This window comes from Nesoenas mayeri (assembly GCF_963082525.1).
Source record: "Nesoenas mayeri genome assembly, chromosome: 7".
NCBI lineage: Eukaryota > Metazoa > Chordata > Aves > Columbiformes > Columbidae > Nesoenas > Nesoenas mayeri.
The window spans coordinates 31549477-31564408 of record NC_137551.1 but is presented as its reverse complement, the minus strand read 5'-3'; the positions used below and the strand labels follow the sequence as shown (position 1 = coordinate 31564408).

General features: G+C 38.1%; 1 protein-coding gene across 7 annotated transcripts in view; it reads left to right on the top strand.

The window, feature by feature from the left end:
- Positions 1 to 2551: 2551 nt before the first annotated feature.
- ABLIM1 (actin binding LIM protein 1) overlaps positions 2552 to 14932 on the top strand; it is a gene marked incomplete at both ends in the record, with an annotated part of 87656 nt that continues 75275 nt past the window's right edge. For 6 of the 7 annotated variants that reach the window (XM_080347971.1, XM_080347969.1, XM_080347970.1 and 3 more), the window contains 2 exons: positions 2552 to 2673; positions 4974 to 5083. In XM_080347971.1, the coding sequence (XP_080204097.1) occupies positions 2567 to 2673; positions 4974 to 5083 (217 nt within the window). The remainder of the gene's footprint in view (positions 2674 to 4973; positions 5084 to 14932) is intronic. The other variant, XM_080347967.1, reaches the window with a different exon arrangement.

Sequence of the window (14932 nt, the reverse complement as noted above, 5' to 3'; positions counted from 1 at the left end):
CACCATAAACCCAGGATCTAACAGTCTGAATACTGAAATAATCCCTAACAACTTTTAAGCATTAAAATAGGATTCTCAGTTACTCCATGATTTAATCGTAAGGATCCACCAAAGGTAACTTAGAAAAGCAAACCTATTGTAAGTTCCCTATTTCCCCAAAAATAAGACAGGGTCTTATATTAATTTTCACTCTAGAAGATGCCTTTTTTACATGTGTAGCTGCATGGACACTATTTAAATTGTCTTTTTTTATGAACTGTAGCTAGAACTTTTTTTTTTTTGGAGTAGTGCTTATATTTTGAGCATCCTCAAAAATATTGAAAAATCAAGCTGTGGCTTATTTGTGGGGTGGATCTTATTTTCGGGGAAACAGGGTATGCTTGGGTTTCACCTCTGGGCCTGCAGTAGAAAACGCCCAGATGGTCCCCAGCCCAGGAAGAGTCTAATGTGATGTGGTCCAGAGGTCACAGTATTTTCTGCATAATAGTTGTGTGATATTGCACCATTAGTTTGAAAATAATATTTTAAACAAAGTGGAAATCAAAAGGAAAAAGTGGAAGGAGGTGTACCTGAAAACCAGCTTAATGCATTTTGCAGCATTGTACTAGAGCCTTAACAATAGTTCTCTGTAATTCTCCAAAGTTACTCATTATTCAGTTTTGACTGCTTGTGGATTTAATGCCACTGTGAAATGTAATTTGTTTGTACATGAGATATTCACAGTGTTCTATGCAGAAATGTGAAACCGAAAGAATGCCAGCACTGAAACTGCTTCATTTCTAAGCTGCATTTTAGTGCTTTCTGTTTATTGTTATTCTATTAATTATTGTTACAGTAACACTCCTTAGACCTCTGAGCCTTGGCAACAGGCACACATGGAGGATTTGCAATCCCTGCCCCAAACACCTTGTGATTTTGATTTTCAAGGCAGGTAGCTAAGAGGAGAGAATTAATGTCATGCACAACATCTTGCTTGGAGTTTGTGGTGGAGAGATTACTTGATCCCAGTTTCCCTGATAATCTTTTCTATATTTCATATTTTAATTTTTCAAGGACTCTGTAGCTGCAGGGACCTAGAATGCTGATTATTCATTTTCCCTTAATAATCAGAATTTCTCACATTTGATATTTTGATATTTGATCTGAATGTACTTGTATGGTATGAAGAGGGATGAGATGGAATTGCTTGCAGAGTTAACCTAGCATCCTAGACCACTGTGAACAGTAGTTTCTCTTACTGAATTACACAGACACAGCAATATACAGAGGAGCAGTAGGAGTGGCCTGGGAGGGTCCTATATCTATTTGTTTAAGAATTCACCTAGCAGCTCCTGTTTATGCCTTTCCACGGAGGTGAATAAAGAGGAGTTTTAAAAGCTCGCATGAAACAAGTAATGGTTTTGGTGCTACTGTGGGACAGCGGTAGGTTCAAGTCCTTTGTCCAACCCAAGCAGAAATGCCCATGTAGCACTGTGAATGTTCCCTTAAAGCAAAACAGGCACCTGATTGTGATGTGTTTTGGTTTGGGCGAATAAGCATCTAACAGTGAAAAACTGCCAATCAAGTCTATATCCAGATATTAGAGTTGTTTCTGTAGGCCATGAAATACAGGGAATTTAGTATATAGAAGACACAAGACCAGTGCAGATGAGGCACTCAAAGGTAATAGTAGCTCTTGGAACATGAATTTGTTCAGAAAACAGATGGGGAAAACTCTTTATTCCTAGTTGCTTTATTCAGTATCTTATATACTATTACATAGTTTGGCTTCATATATCATGAAGTGTATATAGTGGAGATGTGGCTTGATTTTTTTAATGCTTGATCGTCTCTTCCCTGCAGCTTTCTCACAGTATTTATGTCTAAATTATAACTGTAAAAGCAACCTGAACATTTCAAAGATCATACCTTTTACAGCAAAATGGAAAGTATTAATGCAGCAACAGTGGAGCAGCTCAGTCTTATCTGGGGACTGGAGGAGTTACTCTGAACCATACAACATTTCTAAAATATTCATTGTTTCAAAAAGATGCAACATCTTGTAAGTTTCTTAAAATAAAGCACATGCTTGCAGGAAAAAATGTATGCTGGTGTACAATATAGTAAAATCTGACCTATTTATGGAATCAGATCTTTTCGGCTCACCTCCAGGTCCAGAAGTGAAAGCAAGATTGTATTGGTACAAATAACTGGTAACATGATTAAATGGATGACTGGAGGTAACTGAGGTCTTGGTGAGGACCAAGCACCTGAAAGTTGTTATTATGTATATTCCTCCAAGAAAGTCTTTATTACAGGCTCTCTTGTAGCCAGAGAATACCAGCCCTCTCCTGGGATGCCAAAGCATGTAGTGACAGGAGGAGAAAGCAAAAATGTGGTAGAAGTGAGTAAGACCACCAAGGTCATCTCATCTGTTGGCAGCAGGCTGTTGCTGACATCCTTAGTTAGGTGTATTTAATCTATCTGTGGGGGGGTTTTTTCTCTTCCAGTGTGTGGCTGTGACTTGGCACAAGGAGGCTTTTTCATTAAGAATGGGGAATATCTCTGCACCTTGGATTACCAGCGCATGTATGGGACCCGCTGCAACGGTTGTGGGGACTTCGTGGAAGGCGAAGTAGTGACAGCTCTGGGAAAGACTTACCATCCAAGCTGCTTTGCCTGTACTGTTTGCAAGTAAGTCATCTCTTTGAACTAACGTGGCATGACCCCAGCACGAGGAAAACAGGGAGAAAGGCGTCACCATGAGACACATGTCTCAAGACATATTTCTATTGGGGAAGCACTTGGCTGTAAAGAAAACCTGCTGCAAGTCTGACTTTGAGGGTCTTCAAAATACCACTCGCTTATTTGGGCAACACAGCTTCTCTGTTACATATAGTTCCCTGTTCTTAGAAAGTTACCCTCACATATGAAATAATTAAATATTAGGCTTACAGGTTGAGATAACGGACGTGGGTTGATTCAGGCGATCAGCCCAGCTTGATGGGAGAAACGAGGCAAAACAAAGTTCTGGATGCTACAACAGACAAGTAATTTGGGCTATAAGAACTGTTAAACAATTGAAAATGTACTGGAGCTTCATTTTTGTATCACGTAAGAACATATGGCTTTGGGACAACTGTGATCCTCCTCTTCCCAAATGCTATTTCTTGTCCCCAGTAAGAGACCAGTCTTCAGTTCTACAGGGAATAAAAAGTTAGTTGGCTAAGACTGTGTGGATGGGACAGAAGGTGGCATTTTTAACTTGTACTTTTGTTTAAACTCTCATTAAGATGTTCATATAGAATTTAGGAAGTTACTGAGTAAATCTTCCATTTTCTCTCATAACCTGCTCATTTGAGCAGTTCTATACTTGAAAATCTCAGCTGAGCTTTGCAGCCTAAACTCAGCCCAAAGTCTCCATGGATAGCTGGCTCTAGGCACTGGGACCATGCTAGAATTTAGGCTGTCTTAGCATGTACCTTATTGCTATGGTGATCGGTAAAATATTTTGGATACACTAGGGGAAATAAACCTGCTGTGGGTTTTTATAATAATGGCACATTTTTATAGTAGTAAAAACAATCTTGTAGACATAATAGGAAAGTAAAGTGATATTATGGTGCCATGGTGGTTCTACAGAAAGCCACCTGTGTTATGTGTGTACTTACTAAGCTGGAATGAAGATGATAATCCAGTGGTTAATTTCTGCAGTTCTGAGCCCTACGGGTAAAACAGAACTTTTTTTCAATAAGTTTCAGCGTAATGCCCAAGGGGCACGTAAGGAGCATCTGATAGCAATGTAGGTAGAATTAAACGAGAGGGAGGAGCAAAAAAGACAGAGCCTGTTCCTTCATCTGAAACTTAATGCAGGAGGACGACATGAACAAGAAAGGCAAGAATCTCCATTCTGGGATAGTACCTTGTTGGAGATCCCGTCATATGATGTGTCTGGTTGTTAGTGTGGCAGACTTGCTGGGTGCTACCCTGATCTTTCACAGTTCTCTCTGACGAGTAGTTTAAGAACTTTTTTCTATAGCCTGGTACGTTTTTCAAGATCTTTGGTATTGAAAGTATTTTGATCATTTTTCAATTTGGTTTTAAACAGTGTGTGAATATCCTGCATGTCGGTAATCATATGATTTGTATGTTCCAGTTTTATTTCCCAAGAACAGTGTGAAAGTAGGTGACACAGTATGAAACATGACATTAATTTTCTGTACATTGACTTCCATCAATCTTTTTATGTTGAATGAACAGAAGATGAGTCATTGTAATAGATTCATGAAATGCAGTATTGCTGCTGGTTTATTTATGGCCCACTTAGGAATGGCAGTGGAAAGGAAACTAGAACAATGCCTTAAACATTTTATTTTGTGGAAACAAGCAGATGTTCATTTGTCAAGCACAGATTTGGAGCGAGGTGTGGTGTAGGAGGGTCTTACTAAAGATTTGGAGTTACTGAACCTTCTCATTTTAGTGAAATGCTCATACAAAATGTTGTTCATCCTCTGTTTTACACACCAAGTAAGAGTTAACAGCAATGTAATCTATTTCCTTGCTGAGTACAGATGAGTGTATTTATGAGTGACTAGTTCCACATTCCTTCACTGGCATCAAGACCAGTTCTGATTCTTCCTTTGAGTTCTTTTCTGTACCATTTGCTACTCACAGCATCACGCTGAGACCATCATAAATGTAGCTGTTGTGTCTTAAAAGGATTTCACTGTCCCTACTCTTTAGATAAAGTATGTCTGATAACTTTTTTAAACCAAAATACAAGGCAAGCGTAACCTCTGCTCTGCTTGCATCCATGGATTGCGTTGCTTCCAGTGTCTGGCTTTGCCAAGGCCACATTGCAGAAACTATTTGGCCTGAGTTTGTGTAAAATATTGATTGCACTGCGGGCAGGCAGCAAAATCAAGGCATAGGGAACAGAGGAAAATTTCTGGCATAACCTTTGCTAAAATACATTTTTCTCTTTAACTCTCCAGGCGTCCGTTTCCACCAGGCGATCGAGTTACCTTTAATGGAAGGGACTGTCTGTGTCAGATGTGCGCTCAGCCCATGTGCTCCAGTCCAAAAGAACTGTCTTCCTCCAGCAGTAAGTATGAAATCTGCCTTCTGAAGTCTCTCACTTTCCCAGGCTGATCAACATTGGGTTCAAAGTAATTTAACGCGATATATTGGCTTTTTTCGCTTTTCTTCACCTTTAGAAATGTGGGTTCTCTCTGGGAATCATAATATTTTTTTTTCTTTATTTTTTTGTCTTCATGAGAAGTGACACACATTTCAGTATGAACACACAACTTTTCCCTAATGACTGGATTTTAAAAAGGATGATTTTTTTAGGTACTGGAAAGGTACTTGATGGAATTTGGGGTTTCAGAGTTGATAAGTTCATTTCTTTTTTCCATGTATAATTGCACAGGTTTAAGTACTCAAAAGCGGAGAAAGAGGAAATTAATTTTCTTCTATTATTTAGCAGTTTAATTAAATTATCCCTTAAAGGAATGTTGCTAGTATTATGCCTCCAGTGGACTGATACAGTGATACTGTGATCAGAACTTCAGGAAACAATTATAAAAAAGGGAGAAAGCAAGTTAAAGGGAAAGAGAACGAAGAAAGGTTTGGGACGGAAATTAATTTGCTGTTGGGTTTTAATGTTTTTAGAAGATAATTTGTAAATTACCAATATTAATCTGTCTCTAGTAGTTAACTTTTTAAATTTTTGGAGATTTCTGTTTCTTTCTCTGACTACTGGATTGTATTCAGCATTCTAATCTGTAACGATTTACCGAGTATAGTTCTATAATTCAAAATAGCTGCAGTTTTCCTTGTGACACTGGGTAGTTTTCCACCAACGTTGGTTTCCTTCAGGGAGACACTGTGTATTTTGTACTGGGACTTTGCCTTGAGATCCCGGGATTCTGAAGTACAACGTGAAGGCAAAGTTGGATAACGTTTGTGCCCAGTGGATGGGTCGAGTGAATCTCAGGTTATCTGATTTGCCTGAGAACGTGTAATCAGACACTTACAAAAGAGAAAATGAGAGACTTTTTTTTGCTATGATGCTTTTCTGTCTGTTAAGTGATAGGTTTCCACTGTAACTGTAGATTTGGAGCTGAAAATGCACAGGTCTAATCAGTTAAGGAAGAATTTAGGAACCTGAAAAAAGCCTTACAGGACTTACAAACCAAAATAGAAATGTATAAGGTACTTCAGGCACCCAGAGGATCCTTTTGAGACAAAAGAATGATGTGGAAATTGTATGTGAATTACTGATATTAGGGAGGTATGATTGGCAAGGAACTGCAAGGGGCCCTTGGGCAGGAGTGATGTTCTTTTTCTAGGCCTGTCACAATCACTGGTTCCCAAACAACTGGTGTTCAATGTACAACTATCTGGATCACAATACATCTGGTTCTCAAAACGTGGCACACTTGTCCAGCAGTGTGGCCGCTTCCCGGTTCTGTGACTTCAGGTGCCAAAATTGCCCGTTGCAAATGATGGAGTTGAGGCATCTGATGGTGAGCAAGCAAAAGAGCTGGAGAGTCATTTTCTGACAGCTGGAGGCTCTGCTTGAATTGCTTCTTGGGCTCTACGCTGCAGCCACTGGGAGCAAGGAATAGAAAACAATCTTCCTTGCTACTTGTGATGATATTATTATTATTATTATTATTATTATTATTATTATTATGTCCTGCTAGGCAAACTGCCTCACCAATACACACAGCAAGAGATCTCCAGCTCTTAACAGTTTAGAATGCGCTGCTTCGAAATCTGCAAGTACCTGCCACTGTGCATCTTGTTCCTTTAGGAAGAAAGACCTGTAGGAAGATATAGTATAGAGTTTCTCGTCATTTTAGAGCGAAACTTGCCAAACCAAGACAAATAAAAGTGAGACCAGCATGTGTTTATAAGTTCAGAAAAACTAAATTAGAAGAGTACTAATGAAGCATCCTCTGTCTTCAGAGATATGCCAGCTGCTGCTTTGGCTTTGTCCAAGAGTTGACTTGGATACAGAGAAGTCTTTCTTGCTGGCACTGGAGAGTAAATTTTAATTAGTGTAAGCTGTTCCAGATTGCTTCCTTGTCCTCCTGCTGGCTGAATCAGATACATCAATTTTTTTGAATGCTTTGCCCTTTTCTGAAAGGATTATTTTTTAATGCAAGTTCTTTTAGAAGAGAATCTTATTCCTACTATGCATCTATTTTATATCCTGCATTGTTTCCAGTTTCCTCTGATTACTTCCAAGTAGATTACTAGGGGAGGCTTTCCTTAAAATAAGGGAAGTTGAAAGTGAGGAAATGCAATAGACTGCAAGTATATCAGGTTTGTTTGGCTTATGTAATGTAAAAGGAAGCCTTCTGGCCACTAGAATGTCTGCATTAATGCTGACATGCAGTTTTCTGATGTCTGTTACTTCACATAAAAGAAAGGCTTATTGACAGCTTTCGTCGGGTGATTTCAAGGAAAATCAAATGTCTCTACATACAGGAGTTAACATCTTGAATAACATGAACCTGAACGTGGTTATGCTCTTGTGGTGCACACCAATGAAAATCAGAAGGAAAAGGACTGGATAATTAATTTTCCTTTTTTTTGTTTAATGTTATTTGGGTCCACAGTACTTATTAACCTTATTTATATTAATAATATATTTATTTTACTGCACATATACTACCTGGAATAATTATAGCTATTTTCTTGAAGAATCATTTCAGTGACTACTTTCGAATTCTAATTTTCTAAGACAATCTTTTTCATTATACAGGTTCTACAGAGTAATGATAATTCATAATATAGTCCACCCTATTTATTAGACACTGCTAGATGCATACAATGCCAGTAGCTTTGGGACTTTCATTCATTCATTTTATTCGACAGGAAATTTAACACCAAATACCTGCAGACAGCTTTGCAGGAAAGTAAAGGGGTGGTGTTCTTTTTTGTTATTGTTTTATTTGGTGTGACAGGTTGATAAATGAGATGTGATCTGTAAAGCAAAGTGACTGGGACGGATGTGGAGCAGCACGGCAGCAGGGGACAACTGGACAGCACCGTCTAAGGGTGTGATGTTGATCGCTGTTCATGGTTTTCAAGGTTCTGCCAAAGGCAGGAAGTTATTTTCTTTTGCTCCCAATAAAGAAGTATCAATAGTTCTAAGTCAGGTATCCTGGTAACTACTATTTCTGTTTTAAGCAGTGTCCTTTGTATACAACATCATTGTTACCTATCTTCAGCTCTTTCTATTTTCTGTTGTGTTCTATTGTGTTCTAGCTCCATGCTAACACACATTGTTATGGTCCATATTGTCTCTCCAGAGAAGCATTTGTGCAGGAATCTGTTATTTCTAAACTATACACAAAACTGCAACTTGGCTGTTTGGTGATGGGTACCGTGCTTACCCTCCCTCCCCCCATTTTACATTCTTCTAATTAAGATCTCCCCTATTGTATCTCTGTTGCATAGATGACAGCCTCATTTCACCAGCCCTCAGCATTTTGTATCGCATATTCAGTGGGCTGCTTCTGAAGGCCACCTTGAAAAATCTTCATGTTATATGGGTTTTGGTTTTGTTTTTTGTGTTGTTTTTGGTTTGGTTTGGTTTTTTTACCCCTAATTTCTTACTGTAATTTTGGGTAAAAAAAGAGTTAAAGCCAAGTTAAACTTTTGTCATCATTGTCGTTGTTGTTATTTTGTAGTTTGTGGATTCGTGGTTTATTGTTTCCATGTTGTCATAGGAGGGATTATCTAGTGGTTAATTCCCTTGGACCTGGGAATTCTGAGTGTAGCTTTCTGGTCTTTTTACACATGTTTTATGTATCAGGGTAAATTTGAAGGGTTGGTTCTCTACCAGCAAAATGAAGAAATAGCACTGCCCTAGCTTACTAATATGTTGTGGTTATACTTGAATTAAAGATGATGTGGTGCTTAGATGATGCAGTACTGAGTACTGTGCTACTGCCTGAGTCCTACCTATTGATGCTAAAGGGATAAAAATTAGAAAATGTGTGTGGTTTTAACTTGTGTAAGGAGAAATAAAGAACCTAAAGTCTGCCTAAAGCTTTGTTCTTCATCCACATTGGGGTTAGATACCTTTGAAAGAGTAGCGTGAGCTTTATAATACGTGTTTGAAATTCTGCGGAGACTGTGTGTCTTTGAACACAGTTTAATACATTTCCCTCTTTCTTAAACATAGATTATTCCCTTAGGCATTCCACTTCACTATTTCCATGGTAAAGCATTTCAATAATCAGAATGTTATTTCTCTACCTGAGACTGAGCCCTTTGTCTGTTAGTTCCTTGGCTGGGTGCTGGTTAGGAAGTTTTAGTTATTTCTGATTACCTTTTTGCTGAAAGGTTGGATTATTTGAGGGATGTGCATGAACTAATTAAGAAATTGCATTTCAAGTGAAAAGTGGGCTTTCTACATGGTTAGGAAAAAGCTCCTTATCCAAAGGAAACGGAAGCATTACAATCACCTAGCAAGAACCTTCATTTGAAAAATTGATCTTTTAAAATGATGGTGGAGATTTTAAGTTTCCTTTTTTTCAGTGAAATATATTCTTGTTCTATATATGCGGAGATACCCAGTGATGATGCGATTTGGAATGAAGGATGAAGAAGTTAAGTCAGTTCCCTTTTCTTTGTAAGGTCTCTCCTTGTGATTTAAGGGCATCCCCGCACAGCTAGGATGTGGAGCAGGGTTTTCAGATCGGCCAGCGTTATATGTGCATAAATAATCTTTGGGGCAGCTGTTCCCCGACCAGCCGGCGTCCACGAGGAGGTTTCACAATACTGTTTTGTATGTTTGTCCTTGTCTGGTTTGCACATTGTGTTCTGATTCAGGGAATGTAAGTTCTCTGGGACAAATGCTTTCATGCCTATCAATCGGATCCTGCCACACAAATGGGGATCTTAGCTCTATTGTGATATAAATAATAAGCTTAATGCTTAATGAACTTATGGGAGAAAGATATCTTTGTTAATTATTCAATAGCCTTATCTCTTCCAATAAGATGCAGCAAAGCTCCCAGCAAATATCTGAAACTTCCAACGAGGTTTCTGGTAATGCTGAAGTGGAGCGGAGCCAACATACCTTACAGCAGGCAGGAAAAAATGGGGATCAACATTTGCCTCACTGCCCAGAAAGTGGGGGAAAATGGTGAAGCATCCGAATGGAGAAGCAAATCTGCTTTGTAGTCATCCTTTAAAGACTATCTAATTCTTAATGCAGTTTTATATTTGGGACGTAACTGTCCTTTCATTAGATCAAGATACAGCTGATTGTTGCCAGTGTTCTGAGCTGAAGCTTAGGCATCACATACTTCTGCGTTAGAATTTAGCTGAGTGGATGAAATGGATGCAAAATTCCCTTTAATCATAGTTTTTGTGAATAGTCTGCAGTTAGGACTTGTAAATACTTAGCCCCATTTGACTCAATTTTCATTATTTTGGTCTTTAGCCCTTTTTCCTGAGCTGTTTGAAAACTCCTTCAAGTCCATAGGGAAGATTTCAAAAGCAAAGGGCAATAGTTGGCTGGCTATTTGTGAGCAAGCTATCTGCAGTGGTTTTTTGGCTTTAAAAAGGTATTAGGCAACATGCCACACATGATTTTGAGCTCATTCTTGGGGAATATCCTACAATTTCACGCAGTATGTCAAAGCTACATAGTAAATATAGGTATTGTACAAATGCAGATAGGCTTTAGAGCAAGACACTGAGCCCAGTTTTGCCTATGGGATACACACAATATCCATAAACAGTGAATGCCCTGGGGAACTTAGGCTCAACAATTTTGGTTTTGAACATGCATTTGAAAAATAAAGTTTAAAAAATTCTGTGTATAATTTTGAACCTTAAAGGTTTAATATTATTTTGTGCCAAAACACACAAATTTTTCTGGTTTCATGGTTCCTGGTTTATGTGCTAAGAATACAGAAACACTCATTTCTGTGGCATTCAAGCTCGCACACCTATGTTTAGGTACTGGAGATTCAGTTGAGGATTTTGGGGACTTAAGGGGCTCATTTAGTCCCCTATGTCCTTTTTTGGTTTGCCATAGAATCAGGACATACCACAGACATCATTATGGATTGATTTCAAACACTGATTTAAATCACTGATTTTAATCATGGTTTACGTGAGAACCTTGGAAACCTTGATTAGAATAATGTATCATAACCTTGTTTTACATTTAGATTTTTAATTAGGAAAGGCTAATTGATGAGCGTGAGGATACTCCATATTTATACACATTTAATTAAACTGATATAGCTCTGCATAAATTAATCATATTCTTTAACATCTATATTTTGTTCACTAACGACTGTTTTTGCTCATCATTTATGTCAAGCTCTATTTGAATGGAAATTGAAATGCAATTAGAATGTATAAAATAGCATTGTGGGGTTTTTTTAATTTTAGAAAACTACCTGAAATGTGTTAAACAGATCAAGAAAGTAAATTCATTACAATTTATTTTAATTCTGGAACAACTGATTTGTCAAGGATATGTAGCTTATAAAACCGTTTACTTTGGATCATAATCATAATGTCCTTAAGGATTTTAAAAGCGGCAGAACTTACAGTATGTGAATTTATTCAAAGGTGGGAAAAGGAGAGCAAGTTTATTCTCTGTGTTTTCAGACCTCATCTGAATATCTTAAATTTAAAATGCTGGTTTTAAGTGAAATCCTTTTGTTATATACATACATACATATATATATATATATATATATATGTGTGTGTGTGTATATATATATACACACACATATATATATATATATGTAAATACTGATATGTACATATATCGGTATTTAATTCCCCTTTAATCTAGGGCAACTATATTTATGGCTTAATATATTGAGCATACAGTGGTTCTAGTGTTTTACCCTGCCCCTACTTTTAAGAATAAAATAAGCAAATCAACATGCATGAAATGGTGCAAACCCAAGCACAGTTCCTTTCTGGCAAAACCCATTAGATTACACCTTGATACATCCTTCCCATGATACTGACCCGCTTTTGTGATTACTTAAAGGAGATTTACTCTTTTGAAGAATTTTGCAATTTTTGAGGTGTTTTCGTAATTTGAATTGTTTTCTTGGATTCATTATAGTCCTCACTTCTGTTTCTTAACAGTGGCTAAATTACTTGAGTAGCCTTCCTTTACTCAAATGGGTATTTTCATTGCTTTTTTTATAGTAAGTTGCCTTGGCTGATCCTCAGGAGGAATATGAAGTGTTGTTATTGACTGACTTTGGGGTCATAGAGACAGGGCAGGAGCTGTATAGAGAATACAGTTGTTCCAGGGCAGGAAGTTTCTGAATTACGAATTTTCTATTGAAACATATTCCTTCACAAAAATGACTGTTTTTCAGGAAGGTATTTTCAGTCCAGTTTACCCTTTTGTTTTTATTTTCCATTCTTTTGTGTTACATGTAAATTAGGCAAAACCAACTGGGAATAGACTATAGGAGTGTATTGGTTTTTACTTCTCTAAGCGTAACCCCGTCTTGAACTTGGAATCAAAATAGGTCCATGTCCTTAGCTTTTTCCAGAGAGCTACTCATCAAAAGATAATTCCAAAGAACATTCTGGGGGAAGTGCAAGGAATTGCTCAGGAAAACACAACCGAAGGAGATCCCCAGAGATAAGAGGAATTGTCACGTTCAGTAAACCTGCCAGGTAGTACATCAGGACTCTGAGGTCACTTTAAAGGAATATGAAAAATTAATTAGTTTTTAGCTAGATCTTTAATTGCTGTGGCTTGTCATGGCATAAAAACCTTCCTAAAAGTTGCCGTATCTTTCATTCCTATTGTCAGAGGTTGTACCCTGTTGGAATGGCTTGCTTTCCAAGAGTAACAGTTGAAAATCACCCAAAATAGTCTGCAGATGAAGAGACACAATGTGCTTTCCATGAGCTGGGTATTAAACACTGAAGCTCGTTTGTGAACCGAGCAATTCAGTAGTGGTACTGCGAGATGGAATGGTGAATTTGAACTTGATTGGAACTCAGAACTGAAGTGTGGTAAAAGAAGTAACAGGGTAAAGACGAGTCTCAGCTTAGATATACCTGGCTGTGGTTTATCCATCAGAGTAGTTCTACAGCTAGGGGTGCTAAGCTAGAAGACAAAACCAACCAAACAACCCAGCCTTTATCTTTCATTTATGGGACAATTCAAACTCTTCTCTTAAATAGTGTGTAGCGTGTCTGCTGTTTCTTCCTCTTCCTATTTCATTCACCCTTTGGTTTTGAGTTCAGGCACCTGTGTGAAGATGGGCTTGAAGACGACACTGAGGCTGATCTTATGGAAAAAGGCTTCATTGGTGGTATGTTGCTTGCAAGGACAGTTTGCAGGAGTAACAGGTTAAAAGATCGATTGCTTGGGCTTCCTTTGGGAAAGAGGTGTAGAAAGATGTGGGAAGAAGGGAAATACTGTTTCCTTTTCCTGTGTAGAACATCAACACAAATACTTACCTCAAATCAGAGGGGAAAAATAAAAACTCCTTTGATAAAATAATGTCATATTAACAAACTAGATTTGGAGAAGAGCATTCATCTTTACAAATCAATTTAAATTACATTAGATGATGCAAGAGCTATTTACAGTAACAATATATCTAAGATGTATGTTAAGCAGTTTCTTAAAAAGGCGGGTCAACGTTAGGCACTTGTAGGTGGTTAACAGGGACCTGTGTTGTAAGCAAATAATGCCAGTTCATGCCAGTGTGATTTCTTTACATATTTAATCAACTAAAATAGTTTTATTTCCCTAAGTATTTATTTTGAAAATGTCGGTTTTGCCCAACTTGCCATTTATAATAAACTGTGGCAGCTATACTCCCCTTCCCATGGGGAACTGATTTCCCTCCATTGTATGTACCCAGCCTCTTATTGTTAGATTTCAGGAGTACAAGGCTGCCCGCATGGGTTTGTTTTGCCTTTAGCAAAAGGGCAATAGTCCATTTTGTTCAGACAAACATTTCCCATCCTTGAACTGGCAAAGAGGAAGGGTCTGGCAGCGGATTTCTTTGCAAAATTGAGTTACACACTCAGACCTGAATCCTGGATGTAAAATTCCCAATGCTGCATGTCCTTCTCTGACTTGCAGATCTCATCGCTGCCCTGATGATCAAATGGTTGTGCTTTAATCTTTGGAAGTGTTTATTGTATTGTAAATAGACAGAGTGAGGTTGTATTTTTAGCTTTGACAGAAATATCCTGATGATCTGGAAAAGCCTGTGTGATATCATCAAAACATTTAACTTTAAAATAGAGCTTTGAAAGGCTTTAGCTGATCTGTGCTTAAAGGGTGACTGAGGAAAAACTCTGATCTTCATAACTCTATGCGAACTTAAAACTGTGCAGCCTTCAAATTGCCACAGGAGAATTACTGGGATGCAGGTTGTTTTTCAGGGTTGCTGAGAGTTATTTACAATTAGAGATTTCTTGGCCTTGACTCCAGTGATATTTGCTTTTCCTTCACTTCCAAATCACTGTTCCTCATAGATTGCTCTTTAGGTCCAGCTGTGTTTGACAATGTATTTCTGTGTAAGTCCAATGAAAACCTGTTTGTTGATGGTGATAATAATAATGCCCCTCATTCTGCCCTGCTTTACCTGTTTCAGGGCAGAAGCCTGCTGGTGCTGTCTTTATAAATCTACTTTATCTGTGTTTTATAGCAAGGGGAACAGTAACAAAAGGAGTATAAAATGTGACTCACAGGGGTTGTGACAGCTTCAGACTTTATCTGGACATGTGCTACTAATGGCCATCAGGATTGAAAGGAACTTTTTGGTGACTTAATTATGGATCATTAAGTCAGACTGCAATTAACTCTGCTCACTGAGCAGAGTTAACATGCTCGTGTAAAACTGTCCCTGCACGTGACTTTGCATAAGCATGTTCATTAGGACTAAAGCAGGGAGAGGGGTGATTT